Source organism: Siniperca chuatsi, linkage group LG5, assembly GCF_020085105.1.
Source record: "Siniperca chuatsi isolate FFG_IHB_CAS linkage group LG5, ASM2008510v1, whole genome shotgun sequence".
NCBI lineage: Eukaryota > Metazoa > Chordata > Actinopteri > Centrarchiformes > Sinipercidae > Siniperca > Siniperca chuatsi.
This window is the reverse complement of record NC_058046.1, coordinates 10,241,336-10,266,301: the sequence shown is the minus strand read 5'-3', so window position 1 is coordinate 10,266,301 and position 24,966 is coordinate 10,241,336. Positions and strand designations below refer to the sequence as shown.

Here is a 24,966-nt window from a genome sequence, read left to right as displayed (position 1 = left end):
AGGCCATGTTACTGCAATGACTTAAATCAATAATTTGTTGAAGATATTATATTTGATTTATAAATTGTTAAGTTGAAATATTAATTGTCACCATGACATATGGAGGTAGCTTCACTCCAAAATTGACTTAGATTTGGGTTGGAAATATGACTGAATCATTTTTGTATTATTCCTGTTTGTATTTGCTAAATGTCCCAGACCTTTTCCCCTGGTAAGACACACAGAGAAACGTGTCTTTGTACTCATTGTTATGCCTGCCAATCACTGTCTTTTACTGTGCTGCAGGCTCCAAATAGGCTATGTTGGAAATGTCATTGTGTTCTCATCAGGGCTGGTGCAAAACCAGCAGTGCAACTGATGCGGTCAATGAAGAAGTCTCAATATAATATTCTCAGTCTATTATCTCTTCTTATTGCTTGTTAGTTCTGCATGTCTTTGGGTTGTAGAGTATATGACATTGTAATACCAATCACTCTTAAACCTGATACTTCCACCACCTACATATTAAAATATGTATCTTTCTCCGCTCCCCACCTATCTGTAATCTACTGCAGATGGGGCTCTGGAATTAGCTTGCAAAAACCTCTCTTATTCCTATCTTCAAAAGCCCATTTATCTCTAGCGGAAAGCTGATAAGAGACAGGCCTGCTTGGCAAATGTGATAAGAGGGTGAAAAATCCTCCAGCTATTTGTAATGTAGGAGTTCAGGCAGATCACAGCTGGGGAAGACATGACAAACCCAGCATCATGAGACTAATGCCTTGTGCCCCCTGAAGCCCGGATACGAGATAGAAGAAGAAATGGAGATTTATTCTGGATCTGTGCATGAACTCAGAAGTGAAAAATGAGCTAAAGAGACGTTCAAGAAAATAGCCCAAGCATTTGGATGCAACACCATGTTCTCAGTAGTGAAGACAGTGCCTAAGATCTTAGAATGTTATCAGTCGGTATTATATAGTAATGCTTCAGCCTGCTAAACTGTTTTGAACGGAGTGTTGTCTAGCTTTGAATATTCAACACTCTATGAAATAACTGGGGAAAAAAGAAAAAAAAAGTCTGTATGTTGTTGATGCATTTAGGGTTAAAGCTGTGCTTAGGGAGGAACGTGTTCTAAAAGTAATGTAAATCCCAACTGGAACCTGTCTAAAATGTGGAGCTAATCCAAATTGGCTTATACTCCGGGACTTAAGCTGCCCTCTGCGAGAAACTCCAAGAAATATGGAAGTGGGTTGTGCTGTAGCATTTCAAAACAACGTACCATTCGTTCTGTAGCGGCTCCACTGCATTCAAACTGATTAATGTTTCCCCGGTGCTGAATCTGATTTCTGTAGATCCACTGACACAGCTTCACCCATGGTGCTGTTAGTCAATCTCTCCCATATACATATTGGGTGACTCTTGCTTGCAAGAAATAAAAAATTCTTAGGAGCTAGACACTAAGACAGATATTGTGTTTGAGTATTTCATTACCATCATCTCACCAACACTAGACAGCATCAGGTTTTCTGATTGCCATGACACGTTACAGCTAACATTAATCTGTAGGTGAAAATTCAGAGTTCATATTAAAACTAAAAGGACACATGAATTGTATGTGTTATAATGTATATGGCCTTTCACAAAATTCACTGTCAACGAAGCAAGTAGTTCTCTCATTCGCAGACTTATGGGCCACAGGAGATGAGGATTGTTCTGAGGACATGTCATTACTGTATAACAGATGACACATAGCATGTGATGGTACTCATACTTCAAGGACACTCCCCGAGCTCCTCCACTTGTGGGTCCACAGTGGGAGATGGAGAATTTATGCTTGTCCCTGTGGCACTTGGATCTACATCTTAATCCTGACAAGGGACTTGCCATAAAACACTCTCTCTACACCAAAAGCAGAGAGAGACTTAACAGAAGAGGAAGCTGCTGTGGAGCGAGGCATTTGGCAGGCTTGTCTTTTAATGCACACTGCAGAGATGTCTCTGTTTTTAACATTTAAGTTATAAAGGGCCGCACAAGGCCAGTGGCTGTAAAGGGACAGGGAGGTGTTGTCAAAACAAAATACATTTTTTTCTCCCCTTTTTATTGCATGGCAGTTCCTTCAGAGCTGGCTGTGTTATTAACTGCACCGTACAGCGGGGGATTTATGTGTAGGTCCAAATGGAAGTGACCAGTGACCTTTCCTGTGGCGTTAGCCAGCTCTCAAACTGCCAGACAATGGACTGCTTCGACAATGAGCCGTGGCTCTTTGTCCCTCATCTCTTCCTATGTGATGTTATTTCCTAAATGTGGGCATCTGCTCACTGAGAGACCTGGGGCATGTGTCTCTGCTCATGTTTTTTCTCCTTTTTAAAATTTTTTTTCTCTCTCAGCTTGAAATGTCAACTATGTGCTGCACAAAGCAGCCATCCAAGGTCTTTTGAATACCCCCAGGTACTACTGAAGTCATAGGTCAGCCAGTCACTCAGTCAGTGGGTAAAGTGTGTTGTATGCTCTTGGCTGAATGTGGTGAGCTCTTTGCAGCAGCTACTGAGCAACACAGTGCCTGAGAGGCAGGGTGGAAGTGGAGCCGGTCATAACAATAGGCCACAGCGCTGTTTCAGGCATTCTCCTATGATGTTGTTATTGTTGTTTTCTCCATCCCCGCTGACAAAGAACTCCCTCTTCACTTCAAACAGCTGCTAAATCCCATACATATTTCAAAAGAGCTCTCCCTTTAATCCCCCCAGTCCTTCTGCAATTAGCCACTGACAGCAGTGCCTAGTGCAGTTCATGATCTAATAGAAGACAGGGAGACAAACTAGAGGTCCTTTGATTCTCAGCTACCAAGCATCTCCTGCTCATTGGGACCCATTTCAAGGAGAGATGGAGACACTCGAGTGAATTCCCCCTCGTTTGAAGCTGCCGACCTAGGTCAACCTGTAATTCTGGCAGCTGGCCAGTTCCTTGCCTTCCCCTCATCTCTCTCTCTGTCTCCCCTCACGATTTCCAAACAGTGCTTCCCTGAGAGCAGGTCGTGTCTTTTGTTACCTTTATGAGGCGTAATTAAATGTGCACGGCGTGGCACAGTGTTTGAGCAGGAACCCCAGGCGTGCCATTAGCCAGATGTGGCTGCTCAATCCTTAATGATAGAGGAACAGAGGCGGAGGAGACGAGCCCAGGAGTCCTTCATCACGCCATCCCGAGGTGTCGTGTGGGCCTAATTGCCCCATCGTTTTGTACACCATACGAGCCCCCATGACACCTACTTTCATACATTCATTATGCAGTCTCCCAGTGCTACTTCAGGCTGTGGTGTTCATGTATAACTGGAGGTGGGTGGTACACTGCAGCTAGGCTTTTAGCCAGCAAGTATGATTCATGAGGGGAGTTCTTAACACCTTTGTTTTGAACATTGCACGCAAGAAGTGGGGTGATGTACTGTGTAATGCAGTGCATTAACAGTTTACAGTGTCTGACTGGAGAGGGTTTCATTGTCATATACTGTCATCATGTGAGACTGTGAGAGGGATAAAAGGCAAATATTTATATGCAGCTGCTGTTAAACATAATCAAAGTTGTACATTAGTATTTGTATTCAGTTTTGGTTAGATCATTAAGGGGTTTTCACATTCAGTAGAGGCTGTTGAGTTCTGTCAGTCCATGTTCTAATAGTTGAGAATTGATGTGCATGTCCTTGGAAGAGGGGCCAACCAGGAGAGTTAAGAAGCCACTTTTCTAGAAAACAACCTGCTTGTCTGTCTCTGCCTGGGGGCTTTGGAAGTGCTAAGGGATCAGACTGACAAACGCTGAATGATCGGCTCACATTCACACAGCGTTTCCTTCCAGCCTTGCCTGGAACTCTATTGAGAGTTCTCATATTTCCTCCTAAGCCCTTTCACTCGCAGTGTATTAAAGCCCCCCATCCCACTCCACCCCTCTCCCCGTCTTTTAATCCAGCCCGCGTGTTTTTCCCCCTTAGTAAGCAGATTTGAGTCGGGAGCTTTAATTAGATGCGTCTTCTCCAGGATTCGGATGTGTCGGGTGGTCCATGCACAACCTGGGGAGCGTTGGGTGGAAATGGGCCTACATGCCAAACATACGGCACCCTCGCTGGAAAGCAGGCCCCTTCGTTAGTGAGGAACTGACGAGCTGCCGCTCACATTTGGGTAATTAACACCGCCACAGATTGTGGAACAGCTGTGCAATTTAGCACTGTGGCAACACCAGCGAGTCAAGAGAGACTCTGCAAACAGAGGACGGCTATGAAGTAGATTCATAGAGCACCTCACTCAGGCCTCATCCAAGCTCTCTCCAGTGGCCAAACATAATGCATATCCTCCGCTACTTGGCAGAATGGCATGACAAATTATTAAAATCACATTATTTAAGGGAATTTTAGATTATGAATACTTAAGCAAAACAACAGAAAGCTATCATTATGTTTTGGATGCTCACAGGCTGTGTGTGCCATAAAAGACACATTTTTTTAAAGAAAAGTTCAGACTTTTTTTTGTCAGTCTGCAGTCAGCATGTTTCAACACCTTTCTTTAAGTCATGGCCATGCGGAACAACTTAGATCCAGCATGGCTGCATCTAAGGTCTTTTTCCATGGACAATTTACAGCAAGGTTTTGGGGCTAGTCATCAGCCTTGTCTGCAGTTGTGGAGAATAGATGGACCATGTGTAAAAAGCCTCTGCACTTTCTCTCCATGTAATTTAAGTTGCTTTTCATCTTTCTTTTCTTGGCAGTGCCTGGCTTGCCCCCACAAAACCAAATTATATGTGAGAAGTAATTAAAGCATCCTGGTCTCCTTTTTGTTTCTTTTTGATTATAGTTAATGCGTACCATTCCGTCCTCCACTTTTATTCGCCTTGTTTTTCATCCCCACTGATCCGCAACATCTGGTTTTGGGTTTAACCGTCGGGGAGTTGTGAGAGTGTGGGGGGAAAACTGCTGGTAGACATGCAGTTTAAGCTTGAGTATTTCTCTGTTGGCTTCTACCTGATTATTACTGAAGAAACACAAGCATCCTGGGATATTTGGCTTTCTGTGAAGTTGTGAGCATTTTACAGTGACAGCCCAAAGATAGTCATTTGCAAAGATAGTCATTTGCAGAGTAATGAATGCAACTTGTCCATGTATGATTAAAGCTAGTTTATATTTGTGTTATGTTAGATAAAGTCAGATTTCCCAACAGTAGGTTTTAGTAGCAGTGTGGAGCTGTGTTAAGTGTGAGTCTTGTAGGGTTGAGCCCTGTTGCCTCTCCTCTCTCTGGCCTATCAAGTGTCAGTGACAGTGACATGCCCAGGGCTGTCAGCAGGCCGTGTCCTGGCTCTGTGCTCCGTCAGAGAGTGAATGGAGAGAGCCCAGGGAACTTGTTAAATTTCTGCTAAGCTAGGCTATGCTGACTTTGACAAGAGACATTTCCTTCCAATCTCCTCAGGTCCTCTGCCGCCATCATCAACCACAACTCAGTGAGTGAACAGGCAACGGAGACGATGCAACGATAATAATGTGAAAAATGTCTATCTGCAGTAATGGCAGGTGAAGGCAAACGGACAGGCAGGCGGCCATCCTCTGCAATGTATTCTGGGAGGCTGGGCCAAGCCCCAGTGGGGCTGTCATTTATTTATCTATCTGCAGTGTCTTGAGAGGTGAGGAGAGGAGAGATGGCAGAGGCTTCGCTCTACCAGAGGGGGCTGGCCAGCTCTTGAGGGATAGGAAATATAATTGGGCTGCTCTCACTCTTGGCTATGGCACCAATCAGACATTTCTCCCTCCCTCTCTCACCCACCCCTGTTGCTTGCAGACATAGCTGAGGAGATGAGGCAGTGTTGGCCTTTCAGGCCCTGAGCAGAGACGACCCCAAACAAGACTTGTCACTTGTGCTTACAGTGGCATTTATTTGATCGGAGGAGCCCCCCCCCCTTCTTCTGCATTCTACCACTGCCTCTCTCTTTGGCCTGAGCTGTAACGCTGGAAACCTGAATGTAGCTTGGCTGGGGCTACCCATGACTACTGCTGTGCGAGGCAAATGACTTTGCTGTGAGCGACAGGCCACCTGTTAGTGACAGGGTGGGGGCTGAGCTGACAGAACAAGTGTAACTGTCAGAGAAGCAGGTTGAAGTCTCTCCCAGCAGGCGGGAGAGGGAAATAGGATAACTGTTTCCACTGGCCTATCACCACCACATTGGCCCACACATGCCCCCTACTTTCAGTAGTTTGTGCTAGCATGGCAATGCTAGCACAAACTACTGAAAGTGTAATTTGTCTGGATAGTCAGTGGGAGAACTGGAAGTTTCCCAGCCTGCCTGTTTTTTGTGAGTGTGCAAACATGCATGTATGTGCATGTGTGTATGTGTTTCTGTGATGGAAAGCAGGCGGTGTCACCGTGGTCGATAGAGTGTAGGTAGAGCGCTGAAGCCTGTGAGCACATCTGTTTCAGCTACTCTAATTGCGTATGGAGGTATTGATCTGTGGTGGGTGCAAGGGCACTGTACCAGAAGTTCTTCCCTGCCCACACTGGCATCCCGCCAGGGTCCTGTCAACCTTGGATGTGGGTGACGGCCTGGGTGGGGATCTGAGTATTCAGAGAGCCATTACAGGAATGCAGCAAAGCGTACTAGGTCTCCAATTACATGTTGGTGGGTGGCATGGGGTCGGATGCCACGCAGGTTCACAAGGCCAGCTGGGGAGCCCCTGCTGCGATACACCTGAGCATGTTTAAAAAACATTAACAGCAGAAACAGTAAACGGGGCTGGTAAAATATGCTAGTCTGGACCTGCAACAACCCATGTTCCTCTAGCAATGGCTGTGAATCCTTCACAGACTGTGCTCCAAACAGTGTGTTAGGGAATAACAAGAACAGCATGAATAAGGCATGACTTGAGCTAACACCCCTCACCCGTCATCATCCTACTGTACCCAGCCTCACAGCTTTTAACACTTGACACTCAACTAAATCCTTAATTGTACTGACAGAAAACATATAAGGGAAAGATGCTCTGAGGGTGTCTCCTGTGGACCCCGCATGATGGCTCATCTGGGTTCTGCTGGCTATAATGTTCACCTTTTTCATTTGGGACACTGTTTACATTGGCCTCTACTGTCCAACCACACACATCTTTACCACTGACAGACATGAAATGCAAACATCGTTTTTCCTTCTCTGCTGGATGAATAGCATGCAGTATATAGGCCCTGGAGCCTGGACCAACTAATCCAAGGATCCTCTCAAATGTTAGAAAAGGCTGTTTGAGCACACAAGCTGCTGCCTTGACTTGATTTGTTTGCATATCTCTTATTCAAATACAGACAGGAGCCACCTGAGCCAGGCTGAGGGTTTCTGGACCTGCACATGTTGAAATGAAGTTATAGGAAATAGAGGTTTCCATAGAATTACTACAAGTTTTTAAATGACAAAGCTAATTAAACCACTTATCAGCATGGCTTAGACAAGAGCAGGTATCCTTTTGAAAATGCAGACAACTCAACATTTAAGATTTAGCAAGAGTGTAATTGTCAGGTTAGTTTTATTGACAGGAAACTGATTTGTTATGGTGATCCAGTGCTGCAGTAATGAGCTGTTTGACCTTGCTACACTGCAAAAAAAATCAATCCAATGCATTATGTACATACACTCCAATAACATCACCGGAGTCAACATACTGGAAGTGAAAATGAGTGGCCTTTGCATGTGACTTGGCGTCATTTTTGCTCATTTAGTCTGCTCATACGCAGAGACTCCCAAGGAAAACAAAGCTTTTAACAAGCACTAAGATATTCATTGTTGCCATCATGTCCAAGCCCAGAAATGGGTATTAGTGCTCCAGGGAATATTCTTTGCCTGTTGTTTTTGCTTTCCACTTGAATAATTTAAGGAGTTGTATGTAAGACAAAGTTGCATTCACTTGCTTCATTATATTTTAATCCAGAGCAAATGATGCTCTGCATACACTTGGCATGGGCAACAACTTTTAATAGTCCTCTCTGCAGTGATTGCTCGTAAATCTGCTCTAGCAATGCAAACACATGAAATATATCCTCCTCACCCTGCCCTTCTCTTCTGTCCAGGGATTTGTGTTCAGATGGATGCCAGATCAAATTCCTCCACAGGTGTTATGTTATTATCACAGATAACAGCTGGTGGGTTTACACAGAGTTCACCAGGGCTCATAAAAGAAGCTAAGCTCACAGAATAGACAATTACAACACATCAGGATGTTATCATTGTGCATTTACTGGAAATGTAGGTTGCTGTTAGTGTTCAATAATTATCTGAACTCACCTTAAGGGTAATAAAACTGACCTCCAGAGAAGTATTGACACTTGTCATCACTCTGTATATGACACTATAAGCCTAGTCTAAGTCTATGCAATTCATAACTGTTTCCCATACAATTGAAGTAGTGATCATTGTAATTGAAAACCACTAGTAACATGGCCGTTGTCAAGGTCAGGTCACAGTGTGGTGTGCTAGAATGATGTTACACAGTAAGTGTGAAGTCTAAAGCCATAAGCTCTCTCACAAGGTCTCTGCAGTTGTCGCGGTGGCGTTAAACTAGCTTGTGCTGGACTCCCTAGAGGTACACAGTTAGCTCATCACCCCCTCCCATACAGAGCAAAGCTCCTGGCATGTCCCACTGATATGTCATCAGGGTTATTTATACACTCCCACCCACCCCAAATTAAGTCACACATCTGGACTGTCAGTGACAGAAGAGCTCAAGTGCTAAGCCATGTCACGAAAGAGATGTGGGGTCAAAACCCTGTCGTGCATTCATGTAAAGAAATAAAAATGTCACTGAAAAGACAACCTCAAAGTCTAAAGAATGCATTGTGACGAAGCAGTGGGCGTACTGCGGGCTGCTGGGGTCCACGTTCTATATTAAATTCCTTCTGTAACCTCAGAACACAACACACTCAATCCGCTAACAGAACAGAGCTCAGCAGCAGCTTGTATATAGCAAGTAGCAAATACTAGGAAAAAAAATATGTCCTCTTTTCTTCCAATAGCAATCTTACCTCTCTGTGTTTGGTAATGAAATGAAAGTCTGTCCATTGTAAACAGTACCTTATACTTAACAGTGACCCCCAACAACCACCACCGCCAGTCTCTACCTTTTATAAGGGCAGCTGAGTGGTGAAGGTATTTCTAATGGTGACTGCCTGGGCATTGGGTGACCTGTCCAACCCTGCAGTGAGGCCCCAGAGAGAAGCTTGGGTTACAGCTGCCAGAAACCTGAGGCCTGATGTCTGCATCAAAAGTAAATTCCACTTAAAATGCCACATCCCTTTCCAACATGACCTGGGGGCTTTAGAGGTCTGAGACTCCTTTATATAGTGCATACCATGTTTGTTTGTGCTAGCATGGTGGATAGTGTGCCTTAAAGTGGCAAGGGGGTGGTGATGTGAGACAGATGGGACATTTGGCAACGGGTGCCAGTCTTCCCTGCCCCATTTCCACCTCCTGTTTTCCCCAGCTCCCCCTTCATTCCTCTGCAAGGTAAGTGGCTGTATTGATCCTGAGAGCCTGGTCGACTTTCATGGTTGCAGCAGACATGCATGAGCAAGATGCCAAGATGAATTCCTAAATTTCCTCATTTCAGCTGCTGTTGTTGTTTAGGAGAGATGATGTTACTAAACCAGCATCAACAACTTCACACCCCCCATCGCACTGATAAACTGTGAGCTCAGCAGAGAGCCAAGCTGAAAGGTCAGGGATCACGGGCATCTAATGTGTGCATGGTGTAGGGTTTAGGAGGCTGAGGGATGTAGAATGACTGGTGTGGAGGCTGATGTGTGGAGCCCCCATAGTTTCCCTAACCTGGAGTCAGCCTTTAACTCCCACAGGTATTAGAACAACATTTATTTGTGTTAGAGGGGAGGTGATTCATATTACTCAAAATCACTGGCATAGTACGGGTAAGATCTGCCTCTTGCTACGCATTTTTTCCTCTCATTAAAGGTGTCCGTGCCCAGAGGAGCAAACCAATGCCTACCACACATTTCCATGTAGTGTCGGCTCTGCCTTTTCTTCTCTTTGTGTGCTGTCTTTCACTGCAGAAGAAATTCACTGTGTGTGGGTTGAGGCAAGGGAAAGGGTCACAGCTTTTTTATTGTTGCATTATTTAAGAACCTGTCGAGTTTGTTTTTTTTTCCCCTCTTAGCAAATTCATCCAAGTCAAAAGCGCAGTACAATCTTAAGGGAGAGGAAGAAAGGAAGAATGTAACTTGTGTAGCCTGAGGTGGGCTATGACTCACCTAGACATTGTTCAGATGGAGTGAAAGAAAACAAGTTCAATAGGAGTTTCTATTGAGCTGTGCTTAAAGCCACCTTTCTCTTAACAAGCTGCAGTGAGAGGTGGTTTGCCTACCAAGCTTGCCTGCAGCTCTCCGCAGGGCGATTATGTCACGGCGGGCCAGTCAGAATGATGTGTATCTCTCTGTTAGAAGGCAGCTCTACTGCAGCAAAGGCTCTGACTAGGAATATTATTATTATCTCCTCCAGGATCCTCTCCACAGCAACAACGGTGCCGCATTGTGAGAGCTCTGGAGAAAGCTGTTTTTGAAATAATCCGTCTGTCTGCTATCCTGCCTCTCAGACAATAACATCCAGAAAGGCTTTTTTACTTTCCACCACCCACACTGACAATGGGGTAAAGGCTTTATAACAAAAGGATGATGTGGATATGGGGACAGTCAGTTTCCGTGACCCGTTCTATCATACCTCCTCATAGCGGCCCCAAGGGAGGCAGGATTTGGTTGTGGCTGTTGACCAGCCAATCAGGGAGAAGTGAGCCGTGTCTTAAAGGGCTATCTGCCATCTCAGCTGCCGAGAAGCCTGGAGAGCCATGAGAAGCCACCAGTGCTCTGATCTATATCAGGCCAGAGAGTAATGACAAACAGCCCCCTGATTCCACCGGGAGATTACCTGCGGTTCTTATCGCTGCTGGCACACATTTTGACATTAAAAAGGAAAGGAGGCCACGCCCTTTCCATAGTCAGCTGTGCTGTGCCGAACAGAGCTACTGCGAACTCCTGTTTTTGTTTCTCTGTCGCCTTTATCTCTCTTTCTTTCTCTCTCTTTCCCCATTTCCATGGTCTCAAGCAGGACTTAATCAAAGTACAATGGCTGTGCCATACTGACCCTTATCTCACTCTAAAAGAGATACTACTAACTCCCTCTACTGGTGCCCACCCCCACCCCACCCCACCCCCCACCCCCACCCCACCCCCCACCCATTCCGCTAAGCCTGACAAGAGAGGGGAGCCACGCACGCTTTTAAACCACTGAGCTCAGATCTGGTGTTGCATTAATTGAGTTAAATGGATTGCGATGGTCGAGATGATTTGTCTGTCGGCTTTTATTGCTGCCATTTAGACTGTGCCTCACTGCATTATGCCACTTAATGAGAGCCCTTCGCAGCCGTTTTGTCTGTGCTGGTATTAACATGCACAGGTTCACTTCACAGGAGAAAGTGGGAATGTGCTAGCCCTAATTTCCTGCAAAATTTAGTTGATAATCAACTGAAAGCACTTCCTCTAATTCTGTCATTGACATTTAATAAATTGGATTTCTTTACTTTTTTCCCATACCTGTTTCTCATGTCCTTTTTGTTACTCTGTAATCTGCGGGGTTGAAATTGTGATTTGTGACCTCCTCCATCCTTATACCCCCCTACCAGCCCACCTCTATCTTTCATTCTGGGGCCTTGTAGGGAGTCTGAGCAGGTCTGGATCCTCTCTGGTGAAATATGCCTTGTCCTTTTTCCTTCATTTCTCCTTATCTGGTTAGAGCTGGCTGTGGGCCTGCTGAGGCGTTGATTTGTGACCCTTTCTGTCTGTGGCTTGAATGCAATGCGTGCCCCTGTCCTTCTCCCTACTGATGAAACAGGCCCCTGCATTCCCCTGATAGACTGCTAATTTGTATACTAAACTGACAGGCAGCCATGATAAGGGCTAGCAACTGCTGCACAGCCAGGGGAAGGAGGGAAGGGAGGAGTGGTGGTGTGGGGTGCGGTAAGCCAGACGAAGGGTAATACTTTACACAAAGCTCAAGCCCCCCTGCTCCTCTCTCGGCATTCATTTCCCTGCGTCTGTTGCTAGGGCGAGAGGGAGCAGGAGTTGTCAGCCCTGGCGTACACACACACACACATGTTATACATGGCTATGAAAATGGCATTCTGGGCTAAATATAAAGAGGTTTGTGTGTGTTTTGTGTGTGTGCACGGGGAGACCACTACATTCTGCACGGTCACTATGGAATTCATTATCATCTTAATGATGCTCCAGTTGAAGCGAGTATCCGTTGGTTGACAGTTGCGTGGGAGGTTTCTTCTCTCTTTTCCGTTCATGCTGTATATCCCATCATGCTCGCTGGGGGTTTGCAGTCTTGCTGGCCCACACCTGTTCTGACAAGCAGGCGATGGTGGTAGTGGTGGGTGGGAATTGAAGGTAGATGGTGCCTGTTCCCTGCCCTGGGAATATGTAGCACTGCTGCGGCTTATAATAAACTACCGCTCGGGAGGTCATTAAGTTTCTGGAACGGTGCGAGGACAAATGCAGGGGAGATAATTAATTTGGTGTCTCCTGTTGCAGCCTGGGAGCTGTAGGCCCACTGTGCTTGGCTAATGTGGCATTTATTGTTAAAGTAGCATTAGCGGACGTCTGGGTTAAAAGGGTGACAGTAGTTGAGGGTTCTGAGTGGATGCTGATAGAAGTGTTTATCAAAGCACTGAGCTACTCCCACATGAACAGAGAAAATTGTCCAATTGGACAGTTTTTTTTTACCATATCATTATGATAAGCTTCTTTATGTTCTTAGTGGTCAAGATCATTGTGTGACCTTAAAACCCACAATGTCTTGTCTTTTTATACACAGAAAACAAACATACTCAATCAATTCAAATCACAACATTGCAATAGAGTCATTCAAGGGTTTCCTTAAGACAACCATTGTAGCACTGGTCAATTCAACAATAATTATGTACTAAAACAAACTGCATCATCCTCATCACAGTGGAGCTGGATGAGAGTAACTGTCCAAAACAGAAAAAAGGGGGGGGGGGGGATCCATGGACAGACAGGTTCAACCAAGGTAATTGAGAGCCTGATCATCCATGCCAGGATATGTGCCCTCTTGCCCGTTTCCTTTCTTCTCTTTCTCACACTCACGTTTTTTGCTTTTCTCTCTTTCTTTCATGCTACCTGATTCTTTTATTGCCATGTCCTGTCACATCAATACAGCACAAAGTAGCCGTGTTCTCTTATACATGACCCTCAAGTGTCTTCACCCACGCCAAGACTTTTGACCCTCTCATTTAGCATGCACAATAATGTGTTCTGATCTGCCAGTATGTATCGTTTTGTACAATTGATAATCTTTTGTACTGCCCGTGAAATTGGTTTTGATATTGAGCTGCCAATCCTTTTACAAGAATTTCGAAAACATGTTGGCTCTTGTTTGGTTTGTGGTATATAAGTGTTAAGATTAGCTGCTTTACCACTTGTCCTACAACAGTCTGTCAAGAACATTGCATGTGCGAAATGACTCAGAACTAAATTGTAATTATAGTCTTTGCAGGCATGAGCCCACAACAAAGCCCACTGACAGGTTTCTTTGTTTTCACGGTACAGCTGTTGTGATAGCACTGCCAGCCTGTGTTAAAATTATATCTTTACCAGGGAGGGGGAAGGGCTTTACCTGCTTTCCTGGGTGTGTGTGTGTGTGTGTGTGTGTGTGTGTGTGTGTGTGTGTGTGTGGCAGGGGGGGGACTGTATTAGGAATTTGGTTTAATTTAGTCTGGGTTTACCCTAACCTCTGGCTGGAGATAATTTGCTCAGCTCCAAGGAATGCAGGGCATGCAATAGGAGCTCTCAGATCAAAGGTAGATGGACAGCCTGGGGATCGTTTGATATAAAGCAGGGTTGGTGGGTGGGGGGTTGTTGGGAGAGAAATTGGTCTCTCAGCAGTCTTTACTAAATGAGGTTAATTGAATCTGGGTAATTGCTGACCTTCCTGTCTCAGTGAAATCACAGCCTTAACTGATCAATGCCTTTCATAAATTTATGCCTCAAGGTCATTCAGTTGATTATACCGCCCTCCCTTGCTGTCTGCATCGCCTCGCTCAGTCGGCCCATTGTGCTTAAATTAAGCGGGGAAGCAGTGCAAAAGCAAAAAAGTGCAATTAAGCTTGTCTCAGATTTTCTAAATTAATTAGCTTGCTGTGTTGTTAAGTAAAAGCAATGTGGACATGGAAAATTTGCAAAGACGTTTTCCCCTTGCTTTGCTGTAACAACAAATGCATTTTGCCTCGTAGTAAATGTCTCACTTATTGCTAGCAAGGGTTTCTGCCTCTCTGCTCTCCCTCTGTGGAGAGCACTGCTATTATCTGGAGATTTATGCAGCCAATAAGTCATTGGTGTTCAGGGAAGTTGGGGACTTTTTAAAACAAACAGCAGTGTAATTTGTAATTTGGCGTTCCCTAAATCTGGGAATTATGGTTCTGTATGTGGCTCTTTAGGGAGTTAGCAGTCTGATGGTGGGTTTACTGGCCCAACTCCCTCCCTGGCTTCCTTCTTGTTCTTTCTCCCCCTCATTCCTTTTACGCCTGCCGAGGAAACGGAAGGATTTCACAGCTGCTGAGAGCTGGGCCCCGGCTGGGCCCTATGACCTCCTTCTTGCTTTTTCCCCCTCCCTTAGTCTCACTCCCTTTTTTCTCCCTCTCTCCAGCAGTCTCTTTCCTTAGGGAGCTCTTGTGTGGCTCAGAGGAAGCTGAATCATAAAGCATGGCTAATGAATAGAATAGGGAAGGAAAGCTGAGGCCTGCTGACGGCCCTCCAGAGAGGAGGCCAGGCCCCTGAAGCCCCAGGCTCAGATAGCAGACGGCCCCCTCAAAGGTCAGGCTTCCTGCGGCCCGCTCCAAGGGCTTTTGGCTCCCAGGCAATGTGACTTGCATTTCCCCCATTATTTTTTTTAAATGGTTAAATTTCCCTGTTTCCTTTGGAAAACCTGGCCTTTGCTCCTCTTTCTTTTCTTTGTCTGTCTCTTTTTCTCTATATATATCTTCCCTTGTCTCGTCTCTCCCTGTCTGTTTTTAATGGCAGCCAGGGTTGCCTCAACAAAGAGAGTGTGAAGAATTTGTTATACATGACCTCTGCACACCACAACCGCAGGCAGCTCAGACTGCCAGCAGCACAGCCCTGTGAAAAAATGTCAACTTGACCAGTGAAACCCAGAAAGTTCTACAAAAACAGCAGCTAGCCAAATCAGGGCTCTGCTTTGACATGCCTTTTTAAGAAGTGCTTTTGTAAGCCGGCCTTGTAATTGTAGATTATACAACTGACTCATGCAAACTTGGCAGGTGCAAAACACAGCATTAAAACCTAAATATTGGTTGTTGATGTTACTTGGAATACGTTTGGATTATAAAACAGCTCACTGCACACTCAAAATGGCCAGAATAGGAATAAGGAGAACTAGGTCGTCTTGGCACATGGTAAACACAGCATTTTCTGTTCTCTTTCTCAGGAACGTTATGTCTGCCTTGCTCTCTGGATAACCACTCTGGTCATAACAATTGTTTTAACTGTTATACTGAGTTATGGCATGACCTACCCTGTCTTTTTTGCTTTTGTGACCCCGTGCCACACTAAGCAAGTCCCTGAGCCAGCTCCCGTGTCCATTTGACAAGCTTCATTTCATTCTGAGCCCATATTTTTCTTCCAGGGCCTCCGGGGCCGTGATTCAAGGCTGAGGTTGTGCTGCTGCAGTGCTGAGGCTTGGTACTGGAGCGTTTAATGTCGTCCAAAGCTAACAAAGAGCCTGTGTTGTAGCCTGGCGCCCTGGTTCTGGGAGAATGAAAGAGGGCAATGCACAACACTCTGTCTTTCCTTTATAGTCTTTCGCCTCATCTACTGTAAGAGGAAACAGGAAATATCTCCATTCAGCTGAGGGTTCGCCCTCCTTTAAATGTTCCCCTTATTAAGACAAAACTAAAGAGGTGTTATTGATCTCTTTTTACATTTGCATCAGGTTATTGAACTACCTTAAACACATAGGTTGACCAGTCTTTCTATAAATACTATAGTTTATTAAACTCATAACTAACATGGTCGCAACTGCTCTAGCAGAAGCTAAAGTCATCACTAAAAATGACAAAGTATGTAATGATGTCAAGCATAATGTTAGCATGCTTCAAAGTCTGAAAATGCTCTGTGAACAAATATATCATCAGAAGCTGACTTGTTAATGTTATTTATCACCATTATTGACTTACCTTGCAGTGTAATTGCTGTAGAATTTGACTTGACCAATATTGCTCCATAATTATCAACATATCATTTGGGATTTTTTTCATGTTTTTAGTAGTCACAACTGTTTACACTTGCTTTGTTGTCTTTCATTATGGTTTCTACCTGTAGCTTATATGGCTGCTGTGTGAATAAATCATATTCTTAAGAGAATCAGTGCTTTCCCTTGGCGCTATTATGATTAGCGCTGAGACGAGACATCACAGACAGACAGGCAAACACTGTGGAGAACAGTAACACAGTGGCAGTGAAGAAGAAATTGGGAGGTCTTGGAAAGAAGAGGACGTCCTCAAAACACTTGTGAAAAACTAACACGGATGCCAAGGACAGCCATCTGTGTTTACAAAATCATTTGCTTTCTCTTTTTGTCTCTGTCTCTCTTGCACTCACTCTGATTCACTGTTCATTCTTTACATATGCTCCCTTTGTGCAGCATAAAATACAAGCATGGCAGTTAAGGACACTTGGGCCTTTTGGTAGGAACATATGTTCAGCTCTTGCAGCATTTTACAAGTATGCAGAACCCAGATGAGAGCATCTAAAGCAAAGGGAAATTGTGGCTATAAACAGAACCCCTATATGGGCTGATTTTACAGGCTGAGGAGGATTTTCATTGTTAATATTATCTTCCAAGCACACAGACTTTTTGCTATGGTATTTTGCACAATACCAGGTTTTGTGGATTTACTGCTTTTCAGTCATAGTATTTAAAAATGTCCCATCTGGCCAGTGCATATTTATTTTTGTAAAAATGTATGGTGTGTTTTGATTTAGGTGGTGCTTGCCAGAATCTACATATCCATCTAAAGCAGAGAGGAAAATACCTTGCAGTGTTTAGTCTAGAAGTCTCCACTATCACATCATAGTGAGATGCCTTTCTTCCTCAAGTGACTCAACCTCTATTTGACTGTAGTCCACCAGGTTTCCACTGCTCACTGTCAGCCAAATCAGTAACAACTGTTACTGTTGGCCCAATAAATGCTCATGTTGTTGACAGATCTGTTTACTTCCAGTATGGGTTGATATTGTCTTTGGATTTTGCTTTCAGAGTAGAACCACATTCTATTCATGAGATATGTTATTAACAAAATGTGATTTCTGAGCGGCAGCGTGTATGCAGGAGCCTTTGTGTTCTAATGCTGCATAGCCACCTTACTGACTTCCTCTGTCTGTGACAACATTTCTTTTGAGGGTTTTCAAGTGGCACAACAGTGCCACCTAATGTTACCTCAACAGGAAAAAGCCAGACAGGGACCATCAGGTACAGAGGGAGCTCTTCTTGTTGGCTGTCTTATGATTGACTGTGTGATACTGTGTGGCAGCTGGACATTTCCTCCAAGTACTTGTGGCCACATTTGTGACTGAATAAGCCTTTTACCTGACAGACAAAATGTGTCAGTGCTTGCATTAATTTTGATGAATAATCTTAGATTATATTAGTCAGATTTTAATAGGATTGACCCAAATTTGGAACCGATTCAGCTCATTAGACAAGTCCACTAAAGGTCTGCCTTCTTGTTTTTCCAGGTGTCTGATGTAGGATCAGAGAAGCTCTTTTCCCCTACCACACCCAAAGGTAAGCTCTGTTTTCTTTCCTCCTCTGCCTCATTCATACTCATAACAACAACTGGGTTTTGCGATTTACTCCAAATCTTCTCCACTCTAATCCTGCTGCTTTCATTCAGATTTAAATGTCAGCAGACATTAACAAGGTCTGCTGACTACATATGCATACATTTTTGCCTGGGTGAGGAGTGGCGTTTCTTGGACGACCCTGCCAAAGGCTTAGTCCTCCTACATATTGGTTCATTAGAGGGGATTTAGAGCCTCCCTGCCACATGCTCCCACAAATGGGAACTTCCCTCAGGCAATACAAGCTCTCTGACAGCAGGCCTGGCCTATAATAGATGTCAAAGGAAAGAAAGAGAAAGAGCTTTGTCAGCCCCCCAGACAACACAAACTCTGTGTTAGTGCGTTTGCATATGCACATATGTGGATTATAAGACCTTTGCTTTTGTATGTTCGTGCATAGTTTCTTACGATTTTGTGCTTTAGTGTGTCCATGTGAGTCCAACCATATACATGTGTTGGTGTATACCATATGGGCATAGAATGTAGAGTGCACCTGTATATTCACTAAATGCAATGATGCTTGCCACGCCAGAGCAGGGAGAAAGGTGTCAAGTTGTGGATGCAGGCAGATAGCAGCATACAGACCACGTCCCCCCAGGGCAGTAACGAGGAAGCAGTGCCGTTAACACAAGCAGAGGGAGAAGTGGAAGTGCAGAACAATGTAAACTATGTCCATATGAGAGGGGGGGCATGTCTGCAGGACAGACTGGATAAATAGATCAGCTTGCCTCAACTGGACTGTTAAAAAATGTCATCCTAATAGAAACCATGTTAGTGTAAACTGTCACATAGATATATTATACTACTGTTGAAAATTTTTTGAGGTAGGTCTTGAAAAATGTAGTACTCAGGCTCAAACTATCTATACCTAGATTATATATTATTTTACACAGCTCAGCTTTGTTGAATACTCGATTTGATTACGCCATTACCGTCTGTTATTTCTGAAGAGCAGACCGCTGTTATGGACACCATTCTGATCACTGACCTATGGTCATTGTAAAAAAGGCTGTTAACCAGTTTAGTTTTGTTTTTCATCTTTTCACTTTTAATTTCATTTCATTTAATTTTGGACCACCTCTCTTCTAAATTCAACTTTTATCCACAAAGGAAAGATGCAGAGATTTGTACCATTGGTGTAAATCTCCCTCCTGCCTTTGATAATCACAAATTACAGGTTTTTGTTTACCTCCATTTTATTCACCCCCACATCAGAACATCCACTGTGAAAGCTAGATTCCCTCTCAACAACATATTAAGGTGTTGCTTGGTTTAGCACAGTAGCTTTGACTGCTGAGTGGAAAAGCATGGCTGACAAGGAGGAAAGAAACCAGGCCTGCCGGCTGTGTGATGTAGATGACCTGTGACCAGCGTCAGCCTCGTGAAGCCAGCGTTCACAATGACAATGACTTCCAGACTTGCATGGTTTAGAAAACAACTAGCCCGCATCTGACTCCATCTATTCTCCACTGGGACGCTGGACTACTGCTGTTGTCAGCTGTCAGGGTGTTGACTTATTTTCTCAGCATGCCCGTATAGAGCATGGCTGCATATAAACATACTCTGCTGTGGAGAACTGCTAGTGCAGGCACATACACAGACATAGCCATTGTCTTTTACACACACATCCACACACTCAAACACCCCTTCTATGTCAGCTGGCGAACGAAGGCCTCTGTGGATCTTGCTAATGTGCACACAGGGTTGAGGATTAGGACCATGGAATTACATCCAGATAATCCAATCAGTCTCTCCTGATTGTCACACAGATCAACCAGATCCTGTTTGGAAGAAACAGTAATTTAGAAGAAGGGTACCAGATTAGAATTAGGGGTTAGAAAGGGTGAGGCAGCAAAGAAATCAGTGGTTTGATAAAGTGATTTGGTGAAAATGAGGAAGACGTTATCACACTACAATTGCAGAGCTGCCACCAGCCAGCTCTCTTCTCCCATTCCAATGTTGTTGTTTTGTGCTGTAATGGATTCTAGGACAGTGTTTGTTTTTGGCCTAGACTGGTTTTTCTGTGTGTGTATAATGTGTGTGTGTAATACAGAGCAGCCCACAGGCTGTTTTCCTCTGGTTTAGAATGCGGCGTATGTGCCCCATTACCGGTCTCGCGCACAGTCCTGTGGGACCAATGAAAAGCCTGCTTTCCTCTGATCACCAGGCCTGTCGAGCTGTTGGCTGGGAGACACTCAGACAGACGCACACACACACATACACACACACAAACATTATGGCATACATAAATATATAATGCTGCGATGATGTTTGGCGTGTACATTTCTCTAGGTAATGAGTGTTGTTTCTTTTATCTCTTCCTTGCTTTTCAACATTGTGCTCCTTTCTGAACTTTATTTTGGTGAGCAGTTACGGGTACAAACAGTTGAGGTTAAGTTCAAATTGCACACAGGCCCACAGTCTGTCATGTTAATGAAACGGTTCAGGATTAATAGAGGAGAGGAAAGACCAACATTGTAATCAGCGATGGCAGAGCGCTGTAATTATGCACACAGAACATGGTTTTGGGCAAAACCCAGACACTCTTGCCTTCGTTCTCTCATATTTACTTTTCGCCATCTCCACATCGTTAGTCTGTTGACAACCTGTTATAGATGCAAGATAATAGTACAGATAATAGCACAAGTTAATAGTATCTGTAATAACACAACACACACTGTGCAATTCTCTTTGGATGTTGTTACCCAAGAGCTAGTACAAGTTCTGCTGAATGTCTGTCTGTGTTGGTGGTTATGAGGTAGGAAGGTACAGCAAAGGGCAAGCATTATCTAACAGTTATTGGCTTTTGTTTATTTCCTGTCTTAAACCTCTTGCAAATTATTGATTTCCTGGAGGATGGCGTGTTTAAGTAAAAGCACTTTGAAGACTTGTGCTCCACTCAAGGCTACTCTTATTGAATTGCAGGTCAGAGTTTACTGTTGTCACTTGCTTGAAGGCGAATGAGAAGCTAAATGTAGCTGCTGAGCATGTACGGGGCACCTCCACAGAGCACAGATAAACACTTCACTGGTAGGCCTTCTTATAACATTTCACAATGCTGCGCTTATGGAAGTGGTGGGGAGTTATCACCTAGCTGTCACTGGCTAGAAATATCTGAGAAGAACACTTTGGAATCTGCAGGGACTATGTTGAATGTTTGTATCTGTGGGTTTTAGAGCAATAGGTATAGTCTAGGCAAAGGCAACATCTTTTACTGCCCCCTTGTTCTCTCTGAGGTCTTGTTGTCCAAGCTAGGTGCTACCTGGTGTGAGGGTAAACCTGTGTGGTGTGCGGTCCACTAGACAAACCTGGGGCATCTTGGGATAGCAGGAGAAAGATTGGTAGAAAACCCATTTTTGAAGTGGATTTGTGCCCTTGTAATCCTGATTAATTTTGACCCGTTGTGCTCATTTTAAACAGAGCATTACAGTAAGCGTGAACACAGCAAGCTCCGGGGCGAAACCAGGAGCTTAGCAGCTTTGGGAGGCTTAGCTGCAGATGGCATTTTAAGCCGGACTTAATAAATTGTTTCCATTAAACTTACCGGCCCACACATACTGGATTAGACCAGTGGAACAAAGGAAGGAGAGAGCGTGCAGACGAAGAAGAGAAAAAAAGCACACACACAACTCCCATCATGCACATCTGACTCTGTTAACATCTCTCTGAGGCCATATGAAAGGTGAAGACAGGGTTACTGTGGTGTTCAGGGAGATAGAAGCTTTTGGACATGAATTCAAAATCCACTCACTTTAGATCTCTTGCTCGTCAGGGATGTCGGACCAATTTGCTTAATTGACACAGAAGTAAACAAACAAAAAAGATGCATAAACCATTTAGCTTGGCAGTGGATTTAGGGCTTATCCTCTAACTGTTTATATATAAACACATTACCAATGCTGTAGCTTAAGGATTTAGGATCTGCCCATACCCTTGCTTTTTTTATATGGAGCCCTTTTACTCATATATCAATCTGCTATTGTGGGAAATCAATTCCTTATGGTAGAAGCCCACCTCTCCCCTCTTCAATCCTTAGCCCGCCTCCGCCTTACCTCCTTCCCCCATCGGATCATGGCTTGCTCCCTAAGCTCTCATTATGTGCTACACAGTCCAGGGTCCCCGTGTCGAATCCCTAATCAACCACCCTGTCTGCAGGCCCGCTCTCTCAATAGGTGCTGAGTGGCCTTTGTTCTGCCACTGCTGTTTGCTGCATGTCAATAAAAGAGATATGGCCTCCTCCTCCTCCTCCTCCTCTTCTGTTACCTGGGCCAGCCAGAGCTACAGACCTGCTCCTGCAGTGCAAGCTTCAGGAAAATGAAACACAGTCTCACCTGCTGGATTCTGAATGCTAGAGAAGAGAGGAAGGATGGTGATTGGAGAGGGAGCAGCAAGGCCAGGGCAGGGGGGATTGAGGGCAGCTCAGGCATAGTGAAGTAGATGAGAGCGCATGTTTGTATTCAGCCGGGCAGCTCTCCTCTGGCCAGGTCAGTGTAATGTATCACTAACCTCGGCAGCCAGCCTGACTGTTTGCAGCCTCTCACCCATTAAATAATGAATGGAGGTTGACCCTCTGACCAACAAATCAGCTTTTCGCCGCTGTTGAATCAGGATAGAGTGGAGGTAGATGGAGAGTGTGACTGGCTGGCTGGCTAGCAGGCAGGCTAGATGACTGGAGGGCAGACATGTTGTTGGAAAAACACAAGGGCTGCAGAGGCTTCACACAGCCAGATTAGCAAGCGCCATCATCGCTGTGGAATCTAAGCCTGGTGAGGCTCACCTCCAGTACCTACTGTGATTTGTTTGACAAAGTCCAGGCAGCTTGCTTTCTTTATCAAGAAGACCAGTGTTCCTGTATTGACATAGCACTTATGGTCAAGCTCTGGTGTTTTGGGGTTTGGGCATTCGTATGTGACAGTCGCACTATGTGCAAAAGGGAGCTGGAGGTTGGTAGTTTAGTAGAGTAGTTGGACGCATATAAGAAACCATCCTTCTTGCTCTAACACCACCTCACTTGTTACTGAGCTTGAACAGCAGCTCATGTGTTCCCCTGATTTAATTTAAATATTAAAAAGGTACAAACTCCTAGCAGAATACAGAAAGCAGATTGGTTAGCTAACACTCTCAGTTCAGGGAGAGAAAATACTTAGGAGAAACTGAAGAAAACCAAAAAATATGGCTTGTTTCTTTATTAATCTTCGGGTTATTACTATTCACAGACATAGGACAGCTTATGAACTGGGTGATTTGTTTTTGGAGAAAGGGGCTGATATTAATGCTCCCTTTATTGATAGTGCTAATGCTGTTTGTGCAGCCATGCCTGTCGTAGAGATGAAAATAAATAGGGGGAGCTCGGCAGAGATAAGACACGTGTTTAATTATTAATTGAGCCATTACTGACAGAGATTGCCTTTTTTGATTTAAAGCAGGAAGGCCTGCTTCAGGGACAGAAAAAGCAATTACAGAATTCCCAGCTTGCACCGCTGCTGCCCATCGTTTCACCATACGCTGCAAGAGAGGAGTGAAAGGAGACAAAACTCTCCCACACACACATACACTCATGCACATGCTGTTACACTGCTGTGTTCCATAAATTATTTTAATTCTTCAATATTTATAGCGTTTTAAATTACGATTACATCATCATGTATTTTTTATGTAGAGTGGCAGGCGGTCAAAGGGACCAAGCCACATTATCCCCAGTCCCTCTATGGCCTGGCACCTTGAAAAGCTGACTGAAGGGAATTGTTTGGTTTTGTATGATTCAGGAAGTGATGTCAAACTGCACTGGCTCTTACAAGCCGCCTGTTTTCAAAGACACTCCTGTTTTTCTATGCCCAGCAATTAGCTGGCTTGTAAAATCATTGCTGATATGTCATGCTATCCCTGTGTGCACTCTGTGGCCCCTTTAGAGCACTATTATGTCCATTAGAAAAGTGTCTGCTCTGTGCAGAGAGCCCATGTGTATGAAATATTAACTTAGCCCCTGTTTAGAGTATTGGGTCACTGCAAGTTGTGCTTCAATCAAACAGAAACTCTGCTAGAGAGTCAATGTATTTCTACTTCTATGTTAGTCATTACATGACAGGACGTTTGACACCTGTCAGTCAGTCCCATCAGTCCCTGTCATCTGTGTCTACGAGCCTCTGGGTGGTGATCAGCTATTGTGACAGAAAATGGGGGACACATTGAAGGCTGCAAAATTAGGCTCCATTGTGTGGCTCTGTGTTCATTGACTGAATATGGATTCAGCTTTAGCTGTGGAGAGGGAGCAATTACAAAATCACTAAAGGCCATGAGGGAGTTTTAGGATAAGTTGTCAGGGGCATGACCAGCATTTTGGCTGCTGCACTTAAACTATACATTTTCAGTTTATAATGCCAGGGGTGCGTCATCTCTCAGCTCTGCTTCCCATCTTACTGATAAGAATAGAATGGCATATACAGAGGGCTTCACAGTGTATAAGATAAAGTCAAAGTGAATATATTGAATCACTTCAATACTGAGCATTACTGGGCAGCTTCAAAGTCATCTCCTATACACAACAGAGGCCAGTGCTCCCCTGAGGCTTTTGATGTCTCTTCAGTTCAGGTTAAATTATAAAATGCCAATTTACTGCTAGCCATGCACATGATTCCCCTCACCTACTACACCTCAGCTACTACACCATCAGCAGCATTGCACACCATGCTAGAAAAACGCACATTTGAATTTTTACTGTGGCTTTGACCTATAGGTGACAATTACACCTCAGCTGACATTTCCACTTGTGCAGCCATCAATTGCAAGCACACAGCAGGGAGAATGTTGATGTCAATGCTGAAAGCAGGTAACAGGATTACTGTCATCGAGACAAAAGGTTAAGATATTATTTGATATGATGAGTTTTTTGGCTGAGCTCAGCGGGCAAAGCATTGCAGAGATAATTCAATAAATGACTATTACATGCAAAGACATCCCATTGACAGCAAACCTGCATGCTGAACCCAACCCATCTTAGCTGTAGTCTTGCCGTGGTCTAGTTCACTAACTGCTCCATTATAAA

General features: G+C 44.3%; 1 protein-coding gene across 14 annotated transcripts in view; it reads left to right on the top strand.

The window, feature by feature from the left end:
- Positions 1-24,966, top strand: part of fbrsl1 (fibrosin-like 1) — a 270,998-nt gene that overhangs the window by 217,469 nt on the left and 28,563 nt on the right. For all 14 annotated transcript variants that reach the window (XM_044195676.1, XM_044195668.1, XM_044195675.1 and 11 more), the window contains one exon: positions 17,820-17,868. In XM_044195676.1, coding sequence (XP_044051611.1) covers positions 17,820-17,868 — 49 coding nt within the window. The remainder of the gene's footprint in view (positions 1-17,819; positions 17,869-24,966) is intronic.